Source organism: Haemaphysalis longicornis, unplaced genomic scaffold, assembly GCF_048455015.1.
Source record: "Haemaphysalis longicornis isolate Haplotype H1 unplaced genomic scaffold, Haemaphysalis longicornis Haplotype H1 scaffold_3, whole genome shotgun sequence".
In the NCBI taxonomy this organism is placed as follows: domain Eukaryota; kingdom Metazoa; phylum Arthropoda; class Arachnida; order Ixodida; family Ixodidae; genus Haemaphysalis; species Haemaphysalis longicornis.
This window is the reverse complement of record NW_027526335.1, coordinates 99445255-99472006: the sequence shown is the minus strand read 5'-3', so window position 1 is coordinate 99472006 and position 26752 is coordinate 99445255. Positions and strand designations below refer to the sequence as shown.

The 26752-nt window shown below is 45.6% G+C and overlaps 1 protein-coding gene across 4 annotated transcripts in view; it reads left to right on the top strand.

Moving 5' to 3' along the window:
• The window catches only part of LOC144174931 (sialin-like), an 82988-nt gene that overhangs the window by 44844 nt on the left and 11392 nt on the right, over positions 1–26752 (top strand). For all 4 annotated transcript variants that reach the window (XM_077703921.1, XM_077703922.1, XM_077703920.1 and 1 more), the window contains exons 2-8: positions 4866–4988; positions 8080–8288; positions 11454–11690; positions 17509–17692; positions 19294–19424; positions 22187–22336; positions 22713–22845. In XM_077703921.1, the coding sequence (XP_077560047.1) occupies positions 4866–4988; positions 8080–8288; positions 11454–11690; positions 17509–17692; positions 19294–19424; positions 22187–22336; positions 22713–22845 (1167 nt within the window). The remainder of the gene's footprint in view (positions 1–4865; positions 4989–8079; positions 8289–11453; positions 11691–17508; positions 17693–19293; positions 19425–22186; positions 22337–22712; positions 22846–26752) is intronic.

Here is a 26752-nt window from a genome sequence, read left to right as displayed (position 1 = left end):
CATGATTAAACTGCCGTTTGGCGTTTAGCGCATTCGACAAGAAGATACAAACCAGACCGTTTGATTCGCAGTGAGCGTTGAATTTTCTGTTTATTGCGCTGTAAATACTGTACTTATCCGGGTATAATTGTTTTATTTCCAAACTTCGAAAACCGATATATCTTACTCCACCTTGCCATAAGTTATGGATCACCGTTATGTAATATAGTGCTTTTTTCTTCGCCAATCTGGTTGATTGTACACCTAGAAGTATGCCAAGAACTGTTTTGTACGTTATATGTGCATGAAATAATATTGTACCTATTTTCGCATGTTGGAAATGTGCAATTTCGTTGAGTGGAGCTCGCATGATGGGCGCGCATGATAGGCCCTGGACAGCCAGCGGCCTATCACGTGCACGCCACAGGGCGGGGACGCGCATTCGTTGACCTTATCCCGTAGGGGCCCATAGAGTTTTTCTACATAGCTCTATATAGAGGAACTCTTAGAAGTACATGACGTGTGGTGCCATCTATGGGCTCGTTTCAGCATACATCCTCGTGTTTCTTATAGTACTCCGTTTAAACAAACTCGGGTTGTATGGTCTCGTGAACTAGGGTTGTATGGTCTCGTGGTATACAGTATTGACCCAGCAGAAATTGTAATTCGCTTACCACGCTTAAGGACATTGTGACTATGTCCTCTGAGATAACGATTTATACATTGGCTTAGGACATAAAAGCTCAACTAGTTGACGACACAAACGCTTACGCGTTCCTGTATACATGTAATCAATCAAAAGTTGCGCATACAAGAACCATAAATACAGCACAACCTTGCGCGAAAAACCACTGACAGCATACATTTTCATATCTTTGGTTGTTACAATAAATTGTGGCAAATAGGTACACAAACTTACTGGTATATAAACGCACGCAGTAAAGAGTCAGTTTTGTTCCGAAGAAACAAAACTTTCGCCACTAGCTGCTTTACAAATAGCTTCGGCAATCCTATCCCACCATCTTTCAAGTGGCAAAACTTGCACGTTCAAAAACCAGATTGCCAGACAAACACTGCGAAAATTCGATGAAACTTCTGAATGTTCGCTCCTGTACGAAAGAGGGACTGCATTACATATCATAATACCCTGGCGACCAAACACACGTGTATATCGTGACTCGTGCAAAGACCGATACGTGGGGCCCCCGCCCATGCCTCGGTCTGCGCACGTATCCCCTGCAGCTTCTCTCCCAATTCAGCGTGTTTTCACGGTATCTATCCAGCGGCGCTCTCAGATACTTGGGAGGTGGGGTTGTCCACTCAACCGCTTCATAAACGCTGAACGTATCTGACCATTACCCCTTCCACATTCCAAAACATTTACTCAATTTGCCGCTGCTGCCTCTTGTTTTACAAAACTCTCTGGTGACAGGTAGAGCGTTTTGAGTACTCAGTTTTATCGTTACAAAAAATGTCCACATAATCTGCATATGCCAACACCTTTAACTCACGTGCTTCCAGACTAAACCCTCGAATCTGGTTACCTTGAATACTTCTTCGCACAAAAGGGCTCAAAATAAAGAGCGAATAATAAAGGTAAAATAGGGCATCGCTGTTTGACAGATGGCCTAATACCTATTCTTTCCGATAGCTCCTTGTTAACAATAATATTCGTAGTACAATGCTTATACGCCATTTTCACTCCTTGTATCAAACGACCCCAGCTTTCATGCTCCGAAACAGCAAATGGAACGTTGTGACATGCACTATCGAAAGCTTTTTCCAGACCTATTTGCTACGTTCCGCACGTCAGCATCGCCACATTCAAGGGTGCTTTTTTTGCTGTGTGAGCGTTAATGTATATACTCCTTCCCTTTAGGCCACAAGTTTAGTGCGGCGTAACCGTTTCGCTGGGACCTTGAAAGTGTTAAACTTTGTAGCCGACATTCGTAAGGGGTTATTGAACGATAACCCGGGAACTTGATTCATTTTTCCATTTCTTTGCATTTTTTGCAGTAAAACAGAGTGCGCGGGATCAAATGGTGGTGGTGAAATGTCATTCTCAAAACTAGATTCAAATACTACTACAAATAAGAGATCGGCTCAATCGTTCTTTAAGCTTTGTAGAAAGCAGTGTTTATTCCATCTGATCCCAAAGACTTCCCGGCATTTAACTCGTCTATCGCGCTTATAATTTCATGTCCAGAAATTGGTCTTTCTAGCATATGTGTTTTTCTTCTTATGGTAACGGTAGGTTCTGTAAAAACTCTGTTTCGAACCCACCCACCCTTTGGCGGTTCTCTGCGCGCAAAAATCACTGCAGTATTTTGTGAAAGCACTAATGATGTTATTTCGTTCCTTTGTCACCACATCACAATGCTCTATTTGTTTTATCTCCTGTTTGCGAGCCTAGATTTTCTCATCGGCCTTGCCGCGTTTAGTGTGCTTTTCACCTCCCTGGAACTTTTCTGTCCTAGCCTTTATTGCGGCGCCTTTATATTTTTCATCCTCTTTTGCTTCTGTCTTGACTTCCAGATGTCTGATATCTTCAGTAAAACGACCAGGCCCCTTTGTTTCTTCCGTTGTTAGCTGGAATTACTGCAATAAGCTCCACAGCTAGTTTTTGTCCATTCTCTTTTCACGGCAGATCTGGCTGGAACACTCAATTGCAGGCATTTTTAGGTCTTATTTTTAAATAAGAGGTAAAAGTGTTATCAGGCTCCAAAACAGTTCACGCAGTCCCTATCATAATTTTTGTATAACCTATCCTTTACTCTCTCCCATAAAAACATTATCTTCCAGCAGTTTAGCTTTCAACTCACACAGCCACCAGTTAAAGTGGCATTTTTCCGCAAAACCCATTGACACCATGACTAGACAGTGATCGCTAAATGATTGCGGCACTACTAGTTACTCGTGATATGCTGATTTCATCTCAAACGGCACATGTATTCGGTCCAACCTGACATGACTGGATCCCTGAAATGCGTAAACTGTGTGGCATTTCTTTCGCTCAAAAAACACGCTACGTCGCGAAGACGGTATCCCGTCATAAGCACCTTTAAATACTGAGCGCTTGGATCAAATGGCGAATTTCTGTTACTTAGGTCACTACTGCTATACACATAATTAAATTGACCCAGTACACTAAAAAAATCTTCAAATCCCCAAATAACTCCTCTGACAAAAGTGTAACGATCATGTTTTGAAAATAACGAGTGATTTAATGATCCTGAGAGTCCACAAACTAACTTCTTGATCAAAGCATGGCAGCGGTGTTTAATCACATCAACCCTTAGGTTGAGCTCGTACTTGCTGTACGTTGTTGTGTAGACAGGCAATACAGGGGGAAAAAAATCTCGTGGTATGGAGGTTCCATTTCTGGCCATCAGTACGAATAACCGACTTCAAATCCTCCAGGATCTGGTTTTGTTTTCTTTAAAATTATTTGTTTTGCTTGGAACCCATTTCTTTTTATCACGCGTGGTATCTGTTTATGACAGATTTATGCAATATAAACAAAATTGTCCTTTCGGACAATTCCAGCTCTTTTGTAATTTGATTGGTTCTTTCCCTTGGCTTAGTCCCTTTTATGTCGGTTTCGGTTACGTCTCTTGATATTTTTGTACATTAGCGTGATTTAATCCGGGTTTAGGTCAGTTTTGGTTAAGATTATTTTTTTAACCTGAGTGATTTTGTCCCTTCAGGTCGTTTTCAACTGTCGCGCAGTTACAGATGGGTTGCAAGCTGGACTAGTTGGAAAGACATTTCGTGGATGTAACCTGCGCGAAACTAAACGAAGACAAAGGAAGTGGATATCCTTGTGGTCAACTTCCTTTGTCTTCTTTTAATTTCGCGTTGGTTCCATCTACGTACCGACCCGTCGCGGTGTCTCTGTGGCTAAGGCGTTGTGCTGTTGAGCACGAAGGCGCGGGTTAAATTCCCCGCCGCGGCGACCGCTGTTCTGATAGAGGCGAAAAGCAAAAACGCCCCTGTGTACGAGATTTCGGCGCACGTTAATGATCCCCCGGTGGCCAAAATTAATTCGGAGCCCTCCACTACGGCGTGCCTCATCGCCTTCGTTGCGTCGGCGCGTTAAACCACACAATCAATCAATCATCCACGTACCGTAGTTAGCTGAGCAACAGTAAGCGTACGTGCATGATTTTTTTATTGGGGTTGTTTTCCCTGTTTTAGGTGGTTTTTGTGTGTTATAAGTTCCTTTAGGATGTTTCGTACCTGCTTTCAGTAGGTATCGGCTGTCAAACGTGCCCCAAGCAGGCAAGGTCCTCTACGGAATACGGTTTGTGAACACACTTCGGGAGGATACCTCAGCCAGCTCCGAGCACGAGCTAAACGAGACCGGCAAAAGGCGTGGGATAAGCATACTTAGGCTGCTTGCGCATAACCCGCGTTCACAAAGTGAGACGTCTTGATAATTTTTCTTTTTTGTACTTGGCGCCACGGTTGTCACTTTCCTACAACGCCCATGCGTTGCACATGTCGTATACGGATACACAGCTGCGGATCGGTGCCAACTTCCCTTTTAAGATGTAACCATGAACAAACTGGGTACACCACACGCCTAAACAGGTTTGTAGCTGTAGCTAGCAACGCGCACGAACGCCCCCGCGAGCAGGAGAGGAATTTAGCATCACATTCCGGCTCGCTTGCTTTTTGAAAACCACGCGATGGGAAGGCATCTGATTTGATTCCAACTTTTTACAGGTGCTCAGGCGCGCTACAGCCTCAGTCCTTGAGGCAGTTTTGTTGACACAGTGCGATGTGTAGCGGCCAGCAAACACATGCGCCTGCGAAAGGGGCTTGAGCTTGAATGGCGTCATAGATGTTTTTTTTCTTTTTTCGTCTTTTTTCTCTCAACGCAGATACCGACATCCCAGAAGAGAGGACCAGGCTAACAATGAAGCCGGCCGAGAAAAATGGCGGCCCGCTGCCCGTGGTGTCCGTGCCGGCAATCAAAAAGCACCGAAAAGGAGAGAAAATGTTCGGTAAGCTATTTTTACTGCTAAGCGCTCATGGTGGAAACAATTGATCTCTCTATCTTGGGTGGGATGTACTGCGAGGAGGCGACACTCCAAAGTGCTGTTTGGGATAAAGCGAATACGGAAGTACCGGAACGCCGTCAGTTTGGGACGTAAAAAGAGGGCAACGATAGATAAGTCAGCTACGAGCACGTTGTTCTCTTTCACGAACTTCGCGAAGTAGTTAAACAATTGAAGATGTAGGAACATGACTTACGAATAACTGGCGATTAATTTTATGTTTTCAAGTGTCGACAAAGCGACTGAGTTTGAGCTGCTAAAGCAAAATGTCGATAGGAGAAAAACATGCTTGTAGTACCACAAATCATGGGTATGTTCACTGATGTCAATATATGAATCTGCTAGACAAGATTTAACAAACACGGCACATATGAATTAATACTTCACTTTAGTGTTTACTGTACGTCAAAAAAAAAAAACACTACAGATTCTACGCCGAACTACAGAGCGAACTACAAATTCTGTTGCCATTTGTGCACAAGAAGTTGAACCGTTGAGCCGACTAGTGTGCACCAAATGAATCCCGGTTTCGTATTTATTGTCGGTCAAAATACGTTACAATCTATTTTACTTTCATGCTAAAAAGGTTTACAATGTACATATTTAAGAGTTCTTGTTGTCATGGGGGCGTGTGCACGGATTCAAAATCGAATCGCCTGTCCCAGAGCAACCGTAGTTGCTTTCCTGGTTAATACGAGTAATATGAGTTGACTAATCGGTTGATGACCCCAACCTGGTTTCTACGGGAATATCACCTCCGATTCGTTTTAATTCTGTCCACATAGAAAGGGGGACGTGCTTTGCAATCAAAAACTTTTTCACTTCTTCCAGGACAAATAAACCCGTTCTTTTTGGGGTGCACGTATAGTCCTACATTTATAGACGACCTCTGCGGTATAGAAAGTGGGCCCGATTTTGCGCCACACTTCTGCCCGCAAAACGAAATCTCGCATCGGTGATGCGCGCATTCGAAACGAGGACGCCGCGAGAGCCCGCACCGTTGGAGGAAAACCTTCGCCGCGCGGAACGTTTGGAAGGCATTAAACAGGCTTTGTTCGCGCAGAATGGCATGAGCGTGCTATGACAGGCACGAGCGTGCCTGTTAAACGAATCCGCGTAAAAGGCTGTCGCGCTGTCTTTTAGGGCCACGCCGTTGAAACCAATCGAGGCAATAAAGTTACTGACAAACGTGCCAGTAGGGTAGGAAAGGGGGCTCCGTTCGATCCAGATTCGCGTATTTTTAAAGCCTGCAAAGCTGACTGCGCCTGCGGGTACGCGGTAAAGTCAGTGCTATGCACACAGATTTCTGAACTGATGCTGTACTTTGCGCGTGTACTGCTACGATAGAACTGGTGGAAGAACGTTTTGCCGTTGCATATTAACCCGGTGGTTCAGATGGCGGCGAACTGCAACAATCGCCCCGGTATGTAAAAGACGTTTTAAGGGCCTAAAATAGTCCTACTTTGATCTAAGATTACGCAAATTCCTTCCCTACGATGTGCTTCTTAACCTCCACAAGGACATGTCGTGATTTCGAACTTCGAGTCCCCCCAACAAAGCCTCATTGGATTTAAACCTGAATCCATTCCTTAGTCAATAAGACGTAATAAGACGTAACTTATGTTTTCGTCACTTAAGTTCATGCTTACTGGTTTGCCCTATGCTGGAAGCTCCACTGAGTTACAGATTACGAATTTGCTATGAATGTATGTATGTATGTATGTATGTATGTATGTATGTATGTATGTATGTATGTATGTATGTATGTATGCATGTATGTATGTATGTATGCATGCATGTATGCATGTATGCATGTATGTATGTATGTATGTATGTATGTATGTATGTATGTATGTATGTATGTATGTATGTATGTATGTATGTATGTATGTACAGGGTGTTGCGACGATAATTGGAACACTTTAAAAAATTTTCCTGAGCGATCCGCCGCTCTGTTCGCGGTCAAACTTCACACAAAGGTCGCATTTTGTGGTCTATTTTGTTTGACACCGGGAACAACAACGGTAGTTACCTGTTTATTCTGAAAATAAATAAAAACGATTTTCGCCTATGGGAAAATGGCCGCTGATTTGGACGTGCGAGCCAGCCCAAGTTGATGTTGGAACGACGGAACCACCTGCAGAGTGAAACGCATGTTTGGGATTCACGTACGGAGCCAAATGGTGCAGCAGACGATCAGAAAATGCACCTAGAAATGAGCTAACAGACGATCAGAAAACCCGGTTTTCGGGCTCGCACGTCCAAATCGCCGCCATTTTCCCATAGGCGAAAATCGTTTTTATTTATTTTCAGAATAAACAGGTAACTACCGTTGTTGTTCCCGGTGTCAAACAAAATAGACCACAAAATGCGACCTTTGTGTGAAGTTTGAGCGTGAACAGAGCGGCGGATCGCTCAGGAAAATTTTTTAAAGTGTTCCAGTTATCGTCGCAACACACTGTATGTATGTATGTATGTATGTATGTATGTATGTATGTATGTATGTATGTATGTATGTATGTATGTATGTATGTATGTATGTATGTATGTATGTATGTATGTATGTATGTATGTATGCACATGTATGTATGTATGCATGCATATGTATGTACGTACGTACGTACACCCAAGAGCAGACGTTTACGGACCAAGAAAGCAGCAATTTTGAGTTATTTCTCGGCCGCACGGCAGCCATGGGTACTATGTGCGGTAGTTTTCATTAGTTCAGTACCTATACGACATCTCGCATGCATTCGACAGTTTATCGGGCGGCTATAGGAAGAGAAATAACCTAAAATTGCCATTTCTCTGGTCCGTAAACTTAAGATCGTGGCTGTAAGTACGTATGAACGTACGTAGTACGTACGTATGCATGCCTTCATACATACAATATCCACCACACTTAAATAATTCAAAGCCGGTACCCTAACAGTAAACATAAAATTTTTCTTCCCAAGCACCGTTTCTGCCTTTAATGCTTCCATCATTGCGTAGATGACAATCCTTGTAATTGATTCTTTTTTTCAAATCCCATTAGATTTCATTCCTGCGCGGCACATCTTCGTCTTGATGGGATTTCTTGGCCTGATGAACGTGTACTCCCTGCGGGTGAACCTCAGCGTCGCTCTCGTCGCCATGGTGAAGAGTTCCGACAGTGGAAGCAAACACAGCAACCACTCGGAGTGCGTCTACAGCCTCGCGAATGCCTCGGACCCGTACAGTAACAACACGCACGGAGAAAAAGAGGTGAGTTCAATGATACGTCGGAATTAGAAACTTCAAACTTGCTGGTTATTAGAGTGAAGGTTATACCACGCCATGTCTCACAAGGTCATTCGTCGCGCCGCAATGACCTTCACCCGCCGGAAAGCAAGTGAGGCAGGTGTTACGTCACACCTTGTGGTCGTCTGCGAGGACGCGGCTGCGGGGAGCAGACACGTGACTTGGAGAGCATATAACGGCTGCTTCGCTGGCGTTTGGTTGCTCAGACTCGCCATGGATGGCGTGCTCTTCAGCTTTCGATCGTGATAACCAAGTTTACAAGTGCTAAACCTGCGACATTTACTTTAAATGGCTGCGTTTGTTGTTGTCCAATTTGAAGCATATCCCACCCCACCAACCCATAATTAACAGCGAAGCTGTTGCGCAAATCGTTTGTGTATGGTGGCCGCAGCTAAAAATGCCAAGAAAATGACGAGCGCTCCTGCGCCCGGGCCTCAAACGCACGTTCGCAAAGCTAAGCATGCCCACTTAGGGAGATTGGCCAAAATGGGCCACAAAAAAAAAAAAAAAAAAAAAAAAAAAACTCCAGCGTTTGTCGTATCCTGGCACTCGGAACAAGAAACTCGCGTCATTAGCGCACGCCCCTCGTTCGTTCGTCCTCGCGTCGTCATGCGCATGCGTTCTCTACAGTACAAGATGCACGACTAGAATGTCGAAGTTGCTGTAGGTGATCATTAGAGAGTTTTAGCTGACCGTTTTAGACGCTCCGCTCCGGTATCGGCGGCCCGCTCAGCGCAACCGGAGAATGCCGTTCGTGGCCGAGCGCGCCACGCATGCGCAATGGCGCTTCCGCTTGCTATCGGAGCGGAGCGGACCGTGAAAGACGGTCAGCTAAAACTCCCTATTGACTCCGCGTGGCCCGGCCGCAGATAGTTTGCGCGGCCGCGCTTCGAGAGGCTCGGCGTGCAAAGCATCCACTAGAGACGATAAGTGGCGCTTGCAGAGTGGCGTAGGAGAACGTCGAACAAAACGACGGGCTCACTCTGGCCTTGCTCAACATAATGTAATCAAAATGTCATGCCGGCGACGTCAGCCACGACACAACAAACTATAACTCAACTTTGTGTCCATCAATGATCACCTACAACAGCTTCGCCATTCATGTCTTACGCGTAAGTGCAACCTTCAACATTTTTTTTTCTTTCTTTCGTATAAATGCGATTTCTTGCAACCTAAAATGATTACGCCGATGTCATTTTTTAAGCGTTGGTTGCATCCCTTTAATCTCGAGGTTTTCGCGCCTAGATTATTTACCTTGGGGGAGGAAGAGTAGGAAAAAGACAAACCTTATTCAACCGGAAAGGCGGGAGGCGGGCGGACTTCTTGGTCCAGGATTCCGCTGGTTCTACCCACCGTCTTCGCCGTTTCGGTCAGCCATAGCTGTCAATTTGTGTCATAGCTGGCAAGTTTCCTCTCCCAGTGCTCGTACGTAGGAGTGGGAATTGGATTCAACTCTGGGTTATTCTGGCTGCCCCAGATTGTGTGACAGAGAGAGTAGCGCATTGGTCGCAGGGGGTTATAGAGTGCGGGATGGATATCGTGTAGTTTCGTGGGGTGTGGGAACGTGTTTGTTTAGAGTTGCTGGAGGGTAGTTTGGAGTTGCCGGTTTCCGAGGGAAAGACAAAAAAAAAAAACAATGCACGCGGATACAAAAAGGTGTTGACAGCCTTTTACTGATGAATTCTTCGCTTCTTGCGTGAGTTTCTGCCTGAGATGAGGTCCTGAGATTAGCCCAAATGTGACGTCGTGTGGTTCTTATGAGCGAGAAAGCGATGCGGGCATTAAACTAAAATGTAGCCCTGTTTGTTTCAATTTCAGTTTCAGTTTATTGTTTCAGTTGAAATGGTACAGTGCATAAATAACTCTAGGAGGTCCCATAGTCATAGACTGGGGAGGGACCTCCTACCAACAAGTACAAAGGAAAAGTACACCTAACGCGGTTAACAGCAGTAACAATCCTAAAAAACACAAAGAACGTGATTACACAATCAAGCCACATATTTTTACTAAAAATTAAAAGAGTTATACTCAAAGGTAATTAAAGGGGGATATTCATCTACATACCACATATACAAGTACATGATAACAATCGTTATGCCAAAATAATCCAGTGAAGCTGCTTCTTAAAAGAATGAATTGAAGATGATTTAATGGTTGGGGGTATTGAATTCCAGAATGAAGTCGCCAAAAAGTTCGCAGTTAGTTTGCCGTAGTTAGTCCTACATTTTGATAAACGATAATTGTTGTGGTGTGAGAATCGGGTGATACTTTTTTGTGATACTTTCCTTGAGACGATGCAGGCGGCGGTATGAGGTTACCTAGCGGCATCTCAAAAGGTCATCGATACTGCTTTTAAGCAGTGTTTTGAGCTCAATACAGAAACAAAATGAAAATAAACGGGTATTTTGGTAACTGGCGACTTTCCGTTTTGCCGCTATTTTGAAGCTATGTGTACGAACTTTTTTCTGCGGCAGATAATGCAGAGGAACAAATACAAGTACGTTTATATTTTGATGCGAACAAAATAACAACGCGTTGCGAACAAAGTTGTGAAAGGCGGTGTCTCTATGAGACACTGAGTCATTTACAAAATCTGCAAAAAAAAAAAAAGAGCAATAAACGAGAGAGTTACCACAACATATTTGCTGCTGCACGAAAGTAATTTGTTAAACGGTAATGAAATTACGTTGTTTTATATTTATGCACATCTTTTCGCGTTAAAAGTATTTTTTTTTTGTTCCCGACTTCATTCACGTCAGAAAAGATTTATAAATTTTTTACGACAGAGAGGCATAGCATGTCATGCAGACAGCTGATTTTGAAGTGCGAAGCGCGCTGTGAGCCCACCACCAGCACGCAGGGCCAGTAGTGAAAGTATGTAAGCCAGCAAAAATTAACGACGACAGTAACTCAAGCCTGTGGTAAAATCGATTACACATAAATCTTGCAGTGAGAGTGGTGTGTGCTATATGTGGCCTTGTTTTTCCGCGTGCCTTTTGCTCGATTTGAGGTCCCACGATCGTCGCAGAATTACCATATTTCAGCGTTTAACACATCTCGCGCTTCTTTACTAACCAATTGTATGCAGCAATCTGTAACCTGGTATTATGCACCTATCTCACCGTGCAGCAAACGGGCGAGTTCGAGTGGGACACGTACACCCAGGGCATCATCCTGGGCTCGTTCTTCTACGGTTACGTCATCACCCAGCTCCCGGGCGGCCGCATCGCCGAGGTGCTGGGCGCCAGGTGGATGTTTGGCCTGGGCATATTGCTCACCGCCGTGCTCACTCTGGCCATCCCCGAGGCCTCCAGGGCGCACTACGGTGCACTCATCGCCATCCGCGTTCTCCAGGGACTCGGAGAAGTAGGTGTTCAACACAATAGCTCTCCTGTAGCGCCTATCAAAGACTTGTAGTGTAAGGTAGCGTGTTAGATTGGGCTTGCGCTGCCTGGGTTGTGGAGGGCAGAATGGTGATATTTAAGGTGCCAATAGCGCAAACAAAGATGACTTCGTCTTGTCCGAATCCAAATATCATTTTCTGATTTTCCCAGCATGGAACTTATCATAATTGGGGAAGGGAGAAGCATCCCTTTTTTCTCCATCTAAGTTACACAAAGTTCCTTTACGCCTGTCCATCACACACACGTAATGCCGCTTGAAAATACTCCGGAATTTCGCTAAATTGTGCGCGTGAAGTAGACTCTGGTTAGCTTCATTGTCCCAATTGATGTTTTGGTCAGCACTGCAGTTTGCATGGTAAGTTGTTGCGATATTGTAAAATAAAAAAGCGCGCAGACTAAAGCGAAGACACAGGCGCAGACAAAGACGAGCACAGTCACATCTGGCTGTGTCCTTGCTTCGATGTGCACTATTTTGTATTTCAGCAGTGTATTACGGTCACGCGTTCCCGGTAAATACCCTTTTATGCCGAATTCCCCAGAAAGCTTGTGCCATAGAGCCGAATTTCACGTTTAGTTGTGAAGTTTGAGGGCTAATTGTGCGAAACACTACCCCAAGACGCCGATACGAGTGACAGCTAGAGTAAGCAGTTGCGCGCAAGTACGAAAGTATATGACTGCTTGTTGTGCAACAAAAATTCCCGCATTTCCCCGAGGGGAAGAATGTGAAAGTGCGAATGCACGAGTTGAATTTGCGCGGTTCGGTAATGTTCGCGAAAGAGAGATCACACACACACACACAACTACAAAGAAAGAAAGATGCATTTATTCACAGACACCTATTTGTGTTGTCGTTGTACTTGATTGCTAGAGCGGATCTCAGCTTTGAAATTTCGTGTCAGTACTCCTTTAAGCGGGTGCACTAGCCCTTCTCACGCCCGATTCCTGGCCAATCCCCCACGTGGGTATGTGCATGCACAGACACCTATTTGTGTTGTCGTTGTACTTGATTGCTAGAGCGGATCTCAGCTTTGAAATTTCGTGTCAGTACTCCTTTAAGCGGGTGCATTAGCCCTTCTCACGCCCGATTCCTGGCCCCAGAAAGCTTGGGTATGCGCCATGTCAGCGGCCAGGCAGCGCGCGCCCATCTCCCCCCGTTGCCAAGGAAGACGAGGAGATTCCTGGCCAATCCTCCACGTGGGTATGTGCCATGTCAGCGGCCAGGCTGCGCGCGCCCATCTCCACGTGCGCGGATATCGCCGGTGGACGCAGGTTCAGGGTCACTTAAGAAGTGCATTCGCACTTAAAAATCAACTTGGGGACTTTAGACTCCGAGGCTGTGGTTAGGCTGTAGTGGGCGGCTATGTATACAGAAAATCTATCTTTGTTGCTTAGCGGTTGTCCTCAGGGATGATCTAATCACATTTTCACACCCCTTAGGCCCTGAACCCACGGAAAATTTAGTTGGTTTCGCGCTCCCAACAACAAATCTTCAACCGTTGTTTACAGGGAGTTATCGGGAATTATTGGGCATTCTGAAAAAACGGTATAATCCCTGCAAATACAGCTGTCATGGTGAAAAATCGCTGACAGATGTTCTGCCGTCCTGGAAATGGTACGCAAACAGACCGCTTAGATCGAGTTCAATAGCGGAACTCCGCACGTGCTCCACCGAACTCCGCTGAATTTAGATTATTGTGAAAGGTGAATGCACGGCCAGCTAGTCGGCACTGCCAACAAGCGAATGCTCAAAATTGCAGCAGGGTACATATAAAGCGATCTACGTTAAAACCGAGAGATCGTAGAATCAAATAAAAATCTCGGAATGAGCTTGCAGCTTAATCGAACGTGGATTCGCTGCAGGACTACCAAAAATTTATGGACCCCAAGTCGTGACTTGTGCAACCTTATCAGAGCACAATTATTTGATATGACCTCGAGATCGTAATGAGACGCCAGGCGTGAACTTTGATCCGGAGTTCGTTCAGAGTTGTATATTCATGCTGCTTACGGTCCACCGGAATAACAAAATGTGTGACCTGCAAACGAGCTTTATCATTAAAGCTCTGGAAAGAACATTGTTCGCTGAACGATAGATTTTTTTGTCGCCTTCTGCGATGGCCATATGACAGCGCATGCGGTCTTCCCAGTTTACAAAAAGCGCGAAAGAAATGTTTAAGCTACTTTCGAAGGAATATGTCTATCAGCGGTTGTATAATGATAACTGAGTCAAGGCACGCGCAAACGTGTTGGAGTCCCGAGTCAGCCTGTCTTCTGTAATTGTCCGAACACGCCTTATAAGGCTAGGCCTAATTACGCTACGCAATTTCATGCTCAGTATTTAAATGCGTCCGCCCAGCTTCCTGAGTCACAAGATTGGTGTGGTCACACAGAGGTCCCGGCCACGTCATCGAAAAGCCTCTGCAATGTCACTAGCTCGTAAAGTGGTTGCTGTGGGTGAAGATAGCGATGCAAATCTTTGAGTACATCTGTGTGGCATTGCACCAGATAATATAAACGAAGTGACACCGCTTTTGGTGATGACAGCCCTTCGCGGAAAACTCCATTTTCAGCTATCAGTAGCGACGGACATTGCATTATGTTTAAAGCAAAACTAAAGAACTTGCATTGCCCCGCCCTAAATTTATATCTATTTCGCTAAGCATGTCTTCTGATTTGTTTATTTGCGTTTCGTTACCAGCCTGTTGCAATGCCCGGCCATCTTTTTCTGTGCTTTATGCGAAGCTCGTGTTTCCTTCTTCTTTCGCGCGAAACCGCAATCTTCTTTGATAGGGAAAGCGAGCAGCTTGGAGGTCGCTATCTTTGAGTGTTCGTGTTTGATCGCCAATGTTCTCGATATGATCCGATTTTTTTTTAAAAACGAGACCATTCGAGACAAATGCGTAGCAAGCAAGCTCCGCGGCATACCATTCGTCGAATTCGTCAACATTCTATTGTGCACGTCACTTTGTTGACTGCTTCTTGGACGTTTGTATTTTGCTCTAGTTTATTGCGGTGCACAGGTTCGCCCCAATAAACGTTATTTCAACAAGGACTCTGCTTCCCTCTTCACTGCGTGAGGATATCACAAATAGTCACCAAGGGAGAGATCTAGAGAGATGCAGAATTAATGATATAGAAAAGTGAGCCCAGCACCGAACTTGGCTTGCTATTCTGTGATTGATTGTGATTGATTGTAGGGTTTAACGCGCCGACGCAACGCAGATGATGAGGCGCGCCGTAGTGGAGGGCTCCGGATTAATTTTGACCACCTGGGGATCTTTAACGTGCGCCTAAATCTCGTACACACGGGCGTTTTTGCTTTTCGCCTCCATCAGAAAAGCGGCCGCCACGGCCGGGAATCGAACCCGCGACCTCGTGCTCAGCAGCGCAACGCCTTAGCCACTGAGCCACCGCGGCGGGTGGCTTGCTATTCTGTAACCACCACGAATTGACTATATACAGAAAAGAAGTTGCGAGCAGTAAGTAAACATGATGGTGCCAAAGCAAAAATAAGCGCATAATTTCCTTTTAAAAATCATGCGAGGTGTCTCGGTTTGTCTAAAAGACGTAAAATATTTTCAGCGCGAAGGAAAGGTGCATATAAATGCTCTCTCTGCCAACAGCTGGCTAACAACAGTTTGGAAGCCAGCGCTGCTGTTTGCTGCGCTGTACATATGGTCCCCGCCACAATTAACATGTTTGTCCTAGCCCTTCAACAATATTTTTCTTTTAAAAAAATATCAACCGTCATGTGCAGTGCAGCTGCGCCGAGTGCGACGCGCAGTGCAGTTCTTTCAACATCCACGTGTCGAGGACGAATCTCTGTTTTAATGACGATGAGTTGAAAAGTCTGGATTCAGGGTTTCGGCAACAGTACACATGTTAGGAAATGCGAGCTCCGCCGAAGGTCCCGGCTTTCGCCACGCTCGCGGGTCCGCTGGAGCTTACACGACAACAATGTCTTCGGGTTGTCCCGCATCTCTAGAGGAAGAAATGCGAGTACTAAATTTACATGAATTATTTGGGCCTGTGTCAGAAACACATTTTTAAACATATGGAGTGAACGAAACAAAAACTACAGGAATACTATTTATCTCCCTAGCTTTATAATGTTCGATATTTCTTCTTAGCGTTTTCCCAATTAATGTGCAGTTGGTTCGCATGTCGGCTGCTGTCATGGCAGTCGATGAGTTACCCTTTTCGCGAAGATACCATTAATTCGATCAACGAACAGCTATCCTGTGTTCGAAAGTTATCACTTTAACACTTCACTACATATTTGTTTTGAGGAGAAACATTGTTTCTACTATGGTAGAAATTGCATTTACAAGGACATATTTCAAATTGCCTGCTTCTTGAAAACACTTTATGTCATACCGAAATTTCTTACGATGCGATCGGTGCAAAAGTCAAAAGAAGGCATGCCGACTGCATGTCACTACATGAAAACAAACAGGGGCGTAAATATGGTTATCGCCGTTTCACTTTTAAAAAACTGTTACAGAGCTTCCTTTTGTAATGGCTTGGCCGGGACTTCCGTGTTTGCTTCGGACGATGAATGTCAACCTAAGGTTTATATGTTGCAAAAACGGCGGCGACTTGAAACCATCTGATCTTGCAATGTTCCGATTAGAAAATTGGCGACCCGAGTTCCTTATAAATCGTCCAACTTTGACAGCACATTCCAGGACTAGAGTAGGCGACTTTGTAACATCACGTGGCTACAAGAGTCAAAGAGATGTAGCTAAAGTAGAGATTGATTTGATTTTATTTGATGCTTGGCTCAGTTCTTTGAGATTTGTGTTTGTATTGGCGACAGGCAGGGCTGTTACGTCGCCTTTTCACGTCATTCCACGAGTGAGGAAAATATTTCCGGGCCTCCTACCCTTTATTTATTTCCTATTTATCTAAACTAATTAAACGCAATTTACACAGATCTTTACGTTTAGTTCTTCCACTATGACAGTTTCATGATTCAAACAACGCTGTATGTTGTCTTCATGGCCTCGTAATGTTTACTTGGGACCAGTATATGGAGCTTGATCATAGATTTATGCGTGTCGTTTGTCATCTCATTCCCGTATTTCTCAGCAAAAGAGCAGAAGGAAGGCGATCTGATAAGCTGGGCGGCTGACTAGGTGTGGCACCCGGTTCGCTACACTGCACTGGGGGTATAGGGTACAGGAAATAATAAAGAGGGATAGGACTAGAAAAAGAAGTGACGTGGCTACCACCCACACACTGAGATTGGTGCACTACTTCCCTGTCAGCCAATGTCTATTTTAAGGTTTCCCCAGAACTCATTTTTTGTCGGACACCAACCTCGCAGCTTCCGAGGCACAGCACTAATGGCCTCATCGCGCTTCCCACACAGTGATTAAACAATGGCAGCAAAGGAGCGCCATGTCGCCGTTTCCCTTACGGCAGACACTAAGCTAGGGGCGCCCTTCGTAGGCTTTCTTGTCGATTTAGGCGTACCTCATCTTGCCGATATAAACGGAGCTTCACATAACACAGGAATAATGCAGACGCGTGTGCTGGATGAGAACAGCAAGGCGGCGTAATGTCCGATCCACGCAGACTGTTTTCGTAACTGATGACCGTAACATTACGCGCGACTAGTACAGGTTAACAGGATGATTACCAACATTCCCTGATCATACAGCTCTAGCCCTCAACTGTTCCCTCAGGCAACAAGCAAACTTTCTGGTGTACAAATGGTGATCACCGTCACCATTTGTACACGCTCTGACGGGTAAACTTTTATTTCTTTCATCCAGGGTGTCACGTATCCAGCGATGCACTCGATGCTCGCCCAGTGGTCTCCCAAGTTCGAGCGCTCCACTGCCACTGCACTGGTACACGCTGGTGCACACGTCGGTGCCATGGCCGCGCTGACCTTCTCGGGCTTCCTTGCCTCGTCTTCGTTCCTTGGAGGCTGGCCCGCCGTGTTCTATGTATTTGGTGAGCCTATGTACCTTCATATGTGATTTACGGGACGTATTCACAAAGAATCTCTGATACGTCGTACGGTGTGATGCATTTTACAGCAAGCAGCTGTTGTAGTCTATTGTATAAGAGACCCGCAACAGCTGTCAGCACCGGGCATGTTCGTGTTCCGTGTTCGTGATCACTGAAGCGAAGCGCAGAGTGCAAGCGCTCCCCGCAGCGTGGCCTCAAGGTCACTGAACGAAACGGCATCCACGTGCATTAGAGGACAGGGGCGTTCAGGCCTGTTTGCGAGCGTGTTCTTGGTGCCCGTACAGCCTGTGGGATGGGAGTGTCGTACGTCGTGATTTGCCGCCACTAATGACGTTGTCGGCTGCAAGTGGTGGGAAGGAGCCCAAGATCGAATATTTCTTTACTTTCTTGAGGTTGCGCGGGTTTGGGGTGTGTATGTACGTGGTGTGCAATGGTTTGGGGACTTTATACTTTAGTTCGATGAAGTGAATGCGTCATGGAGGCAGTTATTTGCTGCCTGAGAATTTAAAATATAGTTTGATGTGCGGAGAAATGTAACGGGTGTATATCTGAAAGAAATAAGCAAGCGGAAACACTGCCGTCCTCTGCGTTATCTTCTTTGCGATCGCCTTTCCGAGTATTGCAAGCGGCCCTTCTTTAACAAACTGACTGAGAAGTTTGTAATGGCAGCACGTTTGGTTTATGTTTGCACGGGTTCCCTGTTTAAAATAAATCCTCCCTGTTTATAGTAAAGCTAACAATCTAAGTACAAAGAAGAGGGAAAATGCGGTTGATTCAATGGTTTCACATTTTCTAATGTGATGCTTGTTATCGTAAGCCGTCACTTCTAACTTAGCCTGAATTTATTCTTGGACGTTACAACGGTTGCTTATACTGGTTACTTTGCGCTCAACCAGCCGAGCTTTTTTTGATTTACATGGCTTCGCTGGCAAAAAAAGCAACGAAAAAAAATCATGCCAACCTCCGTTTAACGACAACGATAGTTGACCGCGGAGCTTTCTCGTGATAAATTCTTTGGTTGGCCAATCCCACACTGCAAGCATGTGCTTCAGTGGAGGTATGCACCACGTTTCTAGAATACCCACCGCAACTCTCCGGTGTGCACTCCGTAAGCCTAACGTCTGGGTTTGGCGTGTACGGTGCGAACCGGTACCTGCTTCTTGGCGTTCAGTGAGCAAAGTTTTAAACGGGTGCCGCTTAGAGGTGTTAAATCCCAAAATGTGACGTTAGGCCTAACGTTGGGCCTAACGGAGAGCAACGCCATTCTCATTCTACGTTGGCCTGTGGGTAACGGATGTCGATGTTCACCTCACAACACGACGTTAGGCCTATTTACGTCGCGCTGTCGCACGCCTGCGTTACCTCCTCCGTCCCTTACACATCAGGGGCGGAGAAGGCGTAACGGAACTGTCGCCAAGCTACGCAGGGAAGCGTTCTAATTGTGCTACACTTCACACACACCATCATCGTCAGAGAAAGTTAACTTTCCTGCAGGGCGAATTCGCGCTACAAACGCCATCCGTGAGAACACACAAGCTTCACTTTGATAATTGTGACTGTTCCCTATTTTTTCTGGTGTGCAGGAGTGCTTGGCTGCGTGTGGTTCGTATTTTGGATGTTGCTTGTCTACGACAGCCCCGAGGAGCACCCCCGAATCACTCAGGAGGAATACGACTACATAATCCTCAATCAGGGTGACGAAAAAGTCACAAAGGTGAGCTTACAGTGTTTTGTAAACGTTTCACAAAAATTGGTGCAGTAGGGATACAACGAAGACAATAAAGTAAAAATACTGCACGCTCGCTTCCGCAAAAACACGAAGACACAGGACAGAACGCAGGACACAACGCTTCGTGTCCGTGTGTTCTATGGGGCGTGTTAGTCTGTTTGTGCAAGAGAACACACAGCATGCAATACCAACTCGCCCAAGCCTACAGCTTATCAAGTAAACAAAAAATGGGACCTACCTCGCCCAGGAAGTTATCATAAAAATGCGATCAGATATTTTGTGCACGATTGGGTCTTGCTATCCTCTTCAAGGGACACTGAAGTGAATTTGTCAAGCTCCCGTTTCTGCTTGCACTGCGTAGACTGACTCAAATTAGCACACTTTTCATCGTTTATCCGGTTGACAAGGCGGTAATTATTTTACAAAGCGCGAAATAAGAAAAACTATCATCCGCAGTTTGCGGCGGCCGCACCAGCTAAAGGCTGTGACGACGGGAGGAGACGCACCGTGATTGGACGATGTCCAAGGTTAGCAACAAAACAAGGTTCGGTTTCGGTTCTGTAAAACAACATGCTTGACATCGGACGGCATCGTTGGATGGGCATTCTCGATATCTCAGCAATCATCGTACCGCGCTTCTGCCAAGTTTTCGGCTGTAAAATCCATAAGATAAGCTTCCCAGGACGGCTTGGAATCACAGCAATCACTAGCCGAGGCCTATGCAGTTGATGAACGCCCTCCGCGTCCCCGCAGACGCTTAAATGCCATGCGCTTTCCCCCCATATTTGGAGCTTGACTCACTCATGCCTGTATCGTAAAAAGCGTGTTCGCACCAGGCCAAGGGTCTGTTGATTCTCGCCTGTGCCCACTGCGCGCAAGCAGTTGGTGCTTATGGCAACAGCACGCCAACGAGAACTCGCTAGTGCGCCTGCGCGCGTTCTGTGAACTAGTACGTGGAGCAATGAACGTCGCGGCCCAAAAAAACCTGAACTCAGCACAGAAAACATCGGCGGAAAACGAAAAAGTTACTTATAAAAAACAGTGTACACGCGGTAATTCGAACTTGTGACTTGCAAAAACACTTGCAATGACATACCTAGTGCTCCAGACCACTCGGCCACGGGCGAGCGATGCCGAAGTTGGAAATATAAGGTATATAATGTATAACCAGTTTGCCCTTTTATTTAATTTTAGCATTTCAAGCAGCTTAGGTGATTATTTGTTGTATTGCGCTCATGCAGTAAGCGTCCCCCAAGTTTCCACAATATCTCCCGTCTAACAATTGCATTTCTTAGACGAAAAAGCGTTCGCAGATGCGTAGTCGTGCTGGTGACCGCTGTGCTTTTCGCCCAGCGCAAGAAAGTGCTTCCTGCACCCTAGTTTTACGCTGTACGGTAAAAGTATCAGTTGATTTTATTTCCTTAGTGCCTATATTGACTTCGCTGACTCTTCTCCCGCCTTCAAGAGGCCCTATATTTTCCTACTGGCGTACCAGTTAGCGAAGCGTCGATGTGCGCTTGTGCAGCGCTTGTGTGAAGCGACCTTGACTTGGAGCTAGATACAGTGTACAAACTAACGAAGTAAAGAAAGGCGCATTCTTCCATTCACAAACGTGTGCTGGCTTCGTTTCAACTGAGCGAACGAATTGCGACGACCCGTCGGCGATCGGCGGACGAAACGCTGGGCCGACTGACTCTGTCTGAAGGCCGGGGAGCCGTGCAGTAGCGCAGCCAATTGCCAGCTCATCTCCTCCCGACGTCACACGAAAATGCCACAGAAAATGGGCGAGGGTGCAGAGAGGAGGACGGCATTTTCAAATTGATTTTTCTACTAAATAAATTCGCGTAAACGCGCTCAGAGTGGTCGAAACAGGGCCTTGGGACTCCGTACTACAATTTGCGCTTGTAATCCCGCAATGTTTACAAATCACTTCAGTGTCCCTTTAAAGTTATCCGGGGAACGGTACAATGCATCTTGCGCTTCTTCCGTGCTTGGCTACAAAAAGAACAAAGCACAAGGGCTAAGCGGCGCAGCATCTTATAGAAACGCATAGCCTGATTCCATGCGTGAAAATCAGGAATCATATTCTTGTATACCAAGCATAGCATTCTTGTATGCCTGGCCGATGGCAGCACTACTGATTTAAACCAGACTTCAATTAAGTTTACAACGCGTTCAAAGGAAAGGCGGAGAGAGTTGGCTGGTCTAAGGCAAGAAATAAACACCGCCGATCGAGGCACCGCGTAATTTTAGTATTCTCATTAGTGGAAATTCAAAACAAAGTTTTTTATGTGTAACACAAAGGAAATATGCAGTGCTGTTTGAAAGTTCCGGCAGAGGCAGGGCTAAGCAGAGTATTATCGGTATAAATACAGAAGCAGAAATGTACGATTTCGAGAAGTTCGAGGCAAAACATAAAATTGCTAGTGTAAATTCTGAAAGCAAGTCGCGTAAACGTCAGTTAGTGTGCTGCCGAAATTTCGAGCGGGAAATTCTGCGCTGAAATTTCGTTGAACACTATGAACTTTAAGAAAGTTCAATAGTACATTCTAAAAAAGAATCTGGTAAACCTTGTGTTAGCGGCTAGGCTGTGAAACGTCGCTTGCGTGTTTTACGTCACACCTAACCGATGTTGACGACATGTACGGTTGCTTTCTTACTTCAACTATGTGTGTCGAGCTGACACAGCGAACCCAAGCCGTTGTTTTGAAAGTTGAGTTCAAATTCCATCATTCTGTTTCTTACAGAACGCGAAAATACCCTGGAAGCCAATTATGATGTCAAAAGGCCTGTGGGCTCTCTCCTTGGCACATTTCGGATCTAATTGGATCTACTACACATTCCTGACCATCATTCCTTCCTACCTGGCCACCATCCTAATGTACGATATCAAAAAGGTAAGCTCCTGACGCTCCTTATGTTGCCAAAAATAAGAACTCCTCAAAAGGTAGCTAAGGGTGGAAATAGGCTTCATTGGAAAGGCTGAACACGCAAGAGTTGCAAATCAAACCAAACGAAGGGCGGATATGTCGCTCAGATTACCCTGCATACGTCATTTTGTATGTGTTAGCATTTATAGGGCGCAAAGCCCCGAAGGGTAAATTCGTAAATATTAACGCGAAAGTCTTATTCACCAGCAGCAACAGTCTCCCTGATTGCTAACGTAGAAAACAAAAGCCGGAGAATAGATTACGCTATGAAAATTAAAGTGACGCTAGGTCTTGCATACCAAGAGTACATTCGATTGCTGCTTGCGGCGTTGTTTATTTCCAGAATGGCCTGATTTCGTCGCTGCCTTATCTCCTGACCACCATCACCAGCTGCCTGGCCAGCGTGTACGCCGACGTGTTGCGCAAAAAAGGCATCATGAGCACCAGTGCCATTCGCAAGTTCTTCAACACAGCAGGTTCGTGTGCCCCTTTTCTCGGCGGCGTTTTGCAATCGAGAAAAACACGGGCACCCACTTTTGCGTTGTGAGCAGGAAACACAGTCACTCTAATATCGCCGTGCCACGTTTCACAATTCTGGCAATGCTGGCGGCAAAACTGGGTCTATCTGGTGTGTGAAGTCGCAAGTAAATGTTTTGAAAGCAGCTGAGACCAAATAACCCATGTTGCCCGGCTTCACTCACACGCAATGAAGCAAGCGACGTTTATTTATAATTTCGAAAATAATTTAGTGCCATCTTTGTGTTCAAGAAAATCATGGCGAAGTTGCTGTGTATGTATGTACATGGTGTCCCAGCTATCATGCACCAAGGTTTAAAAAATAGCAATGGTGTTACTCAAGGAAAACGTAGTGCATAATGTTTGCAGTACTCTGGAGAAGCGGACAGGAATGTTTTCGTTAATGAGACGTAAATGATTGATATCAATTAATTATCTAAGGGGAGAAGTATTCTCCTAATCATTAAAGTGTCAATGAGGCACTTGTAGGTACCCACGAGAGGCATCTAATTGGGGTATTTTCAGTGACGAACAAATTCGGCGTACTCATTCATTCTGACTGATAAAGAAACCCTGCGAAATAAGAAAAACACAACGTGACGGCGCGCCCCTCCGCTTCATAAAGCAGCGCCCTCAAATAAGCTGATTGAAAGTAATCGCTCCGCCTTTCATCCGCCCGAGGAGACCGCGCATCACCTTGATAATGGCATGCAAAGGAGCAGCAGCAGCAGCCCGTTTCGCGGGGCGCGTGTGGCAGATAAGGCACAAACTCGGTCACTATTTCTGCTTTGTTTTCTTTCTTTCCCTTCTGGCTACCTCAGTCGCAGCGTGTTTGAGGGCGCTGCTGTAAGATGCGGTCTAGAGCCACTAAATAAAACCTGATCCAGTGGCTCTAATGCGGGCAGGGGCGCACGTTGTATTTTTCATATTTCGCGGGGTTTCTTTATCACTCAGAATAAATGAGTACGCAATTAACTCGTCGGTGAGAATACCGCAGTTAGGTGCCTCTTGTGGGTACCTACAAGTGCCTCTATGACACTTTAATGATTAGGACACTACTGCTCTAATTAGGCAATCAATTACAAATCATTATTTAAGTGTTATTAGTGAAACAATACTGTCTGCTTCTTTGCAGTACTGCAAATATTATGCACTAGGTTTTCATCAAGTAACGCCATTGGCCTTTCTTAAAATCTTGGTGCATGATAGCTGGGACACCTGGCTTAGTTCGATTGTTTTGACGCCGCACAACGGTGCCCACAACGGCGCAGGGAACAGGCTCGACCATAAACTGCTTCGCATCTAAAAGGCTCGCGAAAATTTAAGCTTCACATTGGGTACGACTCAATCTGAGTAGATCATGGTGTAAAAGCGTTGCTTCAACTCATAAAGAAATGCGACACGTTGGGGCCAGCAAAAATTATTACTTTTGTTGCGACAAGTTTAAGGCTTTCACTTCATCCTGCGCGTCCACAATCACACGAACCATGTTAAAAGCATTTAATTCCACACAGGCATTGTGTGGTTTAGTGTAAAGCTGAGATATCGCGCCCAGGTTAAAATTTCGAATAAAAGAGTACTATAGTTTATGGCATGTTGAGCTGTGCTATTTGGTTCTCAGTGCAGTTTTGGGTGGCCCCAGTGACGAATTCACCTGGGGAAATACCACTTTCGGTATAAGGAGTAGTATGCTCCCGGAAACAACTGTAACGCATTCTGGACACATACTCTAAAACACATTTCACCGTGCTTTGCCGCTATCAAAATTACATAACTGTGCTGAGCTGTGCGCGTTTCTGAAGTTACTTCACAGTGGAGTTGTGAAAACTGTTATGAGCTGTTGAAATTTCTCGAATTTTCAAAGCGTGGTTTGCTATACGGAAGCAGCACATAACCTGAAACAATAATGTGCGCGGAAATGCGCGCATCGTTAAACAAATTACAATATATTTTTTCTACAGTTGGAAGTATACATTTTATCGCGTTATTATAACAGTAATGAGCGGCCGCAGTTGTATATGTATTAACATTCCATTGTGTACTGCCTTAGTCAAACTTTTCTAGCCCATACCAAAACTGCACAAGTGGCAAAAAATTCAATGTACAAGCTTACGTCCCCAGCAATGCTGAAAAGCTTTATGCCGGGAAAAACAAAAACTTGGAAAAAGCACCTTTGCTTCTCACTGACAATAAATAATATTGTCACATTTAAATGTTGAGCTAATTCTTTTAATTCTTTGGGGTCGAGAAGGCTTACCATTAGCCTAGTAAATTTAGACAAAGGGTGCACATTAGATTCATGCACAAGTGAGCTACATTCTGAATCTGAATGACACGACGTCGCCGCCTTCTCAGTCCTTGCATGCAACCACACCGTGTTTCCTAAAATCCAAAACAAGGTCTACGGCGAATTTCTCTAAATTAACTATGTATACATTGCAGTCGTCTTTTAGTACAAAATTATACGCCTTTAAAGGGGCACTGACACAAAATTTCGAAGGCGAGATAACTTCGGAGATAGATTGGTGAGAACACATATACATCATCTGCAAAATATCAGCGGCGAATACAGCCTAGAACATATTTAAAATCAATTTTAAAGTGTGCGAAACGCAACTGAGCAGCCAGCAGAGGACCACGCGCAATCGACATCCGAGTGTAAATAAACAACATCCAAACACGTCACGAGTTTGTGTTTGCCGCTTCCGCATTGCCGGCGTTTTTCGGCTCGCCGCTCCAATCGGAGGGCCGGAGTGGCCGGAGGGCGGAGCTTCTGCTCTCGAGAACGAACGACCCGATCGTTGGCGGCGGAGGCGCCGTGATTTCGTCAGCTAATCGGGCAGCTGGCTGCGACCAAAGTTCTACAGCGATTCCAGGCACTCTGTTTCTATAACTGTTTATTACCATTGGATGCGAAAACGCGCCGGAGGCACGAAAAGCCCACTGAGCTAGCCGCACGGTCGCTGTGCAGGCGGCGGCCACAGCCGCGAAGTGGCCCAGGCCGGCGCAGGTAGCTCGAGTGATAGCTTGTTACCGCTGCACGAAATTGTCCCAAAGTCCCGACCATGGTGGCTTACATGAGAAAGGAGTTGATGATGCGATGGCGGGTTGCATTAAAAATTGTCATCTGCACCGCTTACGAGAGCGGCACCCGAATATCCGCCGCAGTTCTAAGCTGAACACATCTGTAGGCGGACCTGTAGGCAGACCGGGCGGCTGCTCCCAGCGCGCGTCTTGCCACCCACCGTCTCGAGCGTCGCGCGTCGTTCTTTAGCCGCGGTAGCATTTGCACTCGCAGCGCCTGTGTCACATCCACGGTCGCTTTTTAATTAAGCGCCTCACGAGATCAGTACGTGGGGGCATTCGCAGAAACTGCCGTCGATGCGGATTCGACAGTGCTACGGTGGCTGTGCTCTGTGATATCCCTCCGACGGTCACGTGGTCAGCTTTGTGCACACAAAATCCACAAAATCCATCGTTTCGCGGCACTCGCTGAAACCGAAACTGCGACTGGCCGCATTGAAAACGCCTCTAATTAAACAACCGTCGCACGCTGAAGCAAATGAGGTTTCTACAGGTTATAAGTAGGTCGCTAGCTACTTATTGCAACAAAAAAAACAAGATGCAAAATTTTTGTGTCAGTGCCCCTTTAAGGTTTCATAACAGTTCCAAACTCAGAAGTATGCTAAATATCACTTAAAAAGCTATATACTGTTCTTGGCTATGTTGGCATTACACTGTTTCACTGTGTTCTTGTTTCACTGGAGAACACGTTTTCGTGCACAAAATGTTCTTATACCTCGACTTAAAGTAAGTTGCCGAACCCTAACTCACCGCAACAAAATTCAGGGAAGCTCGCACTCACGC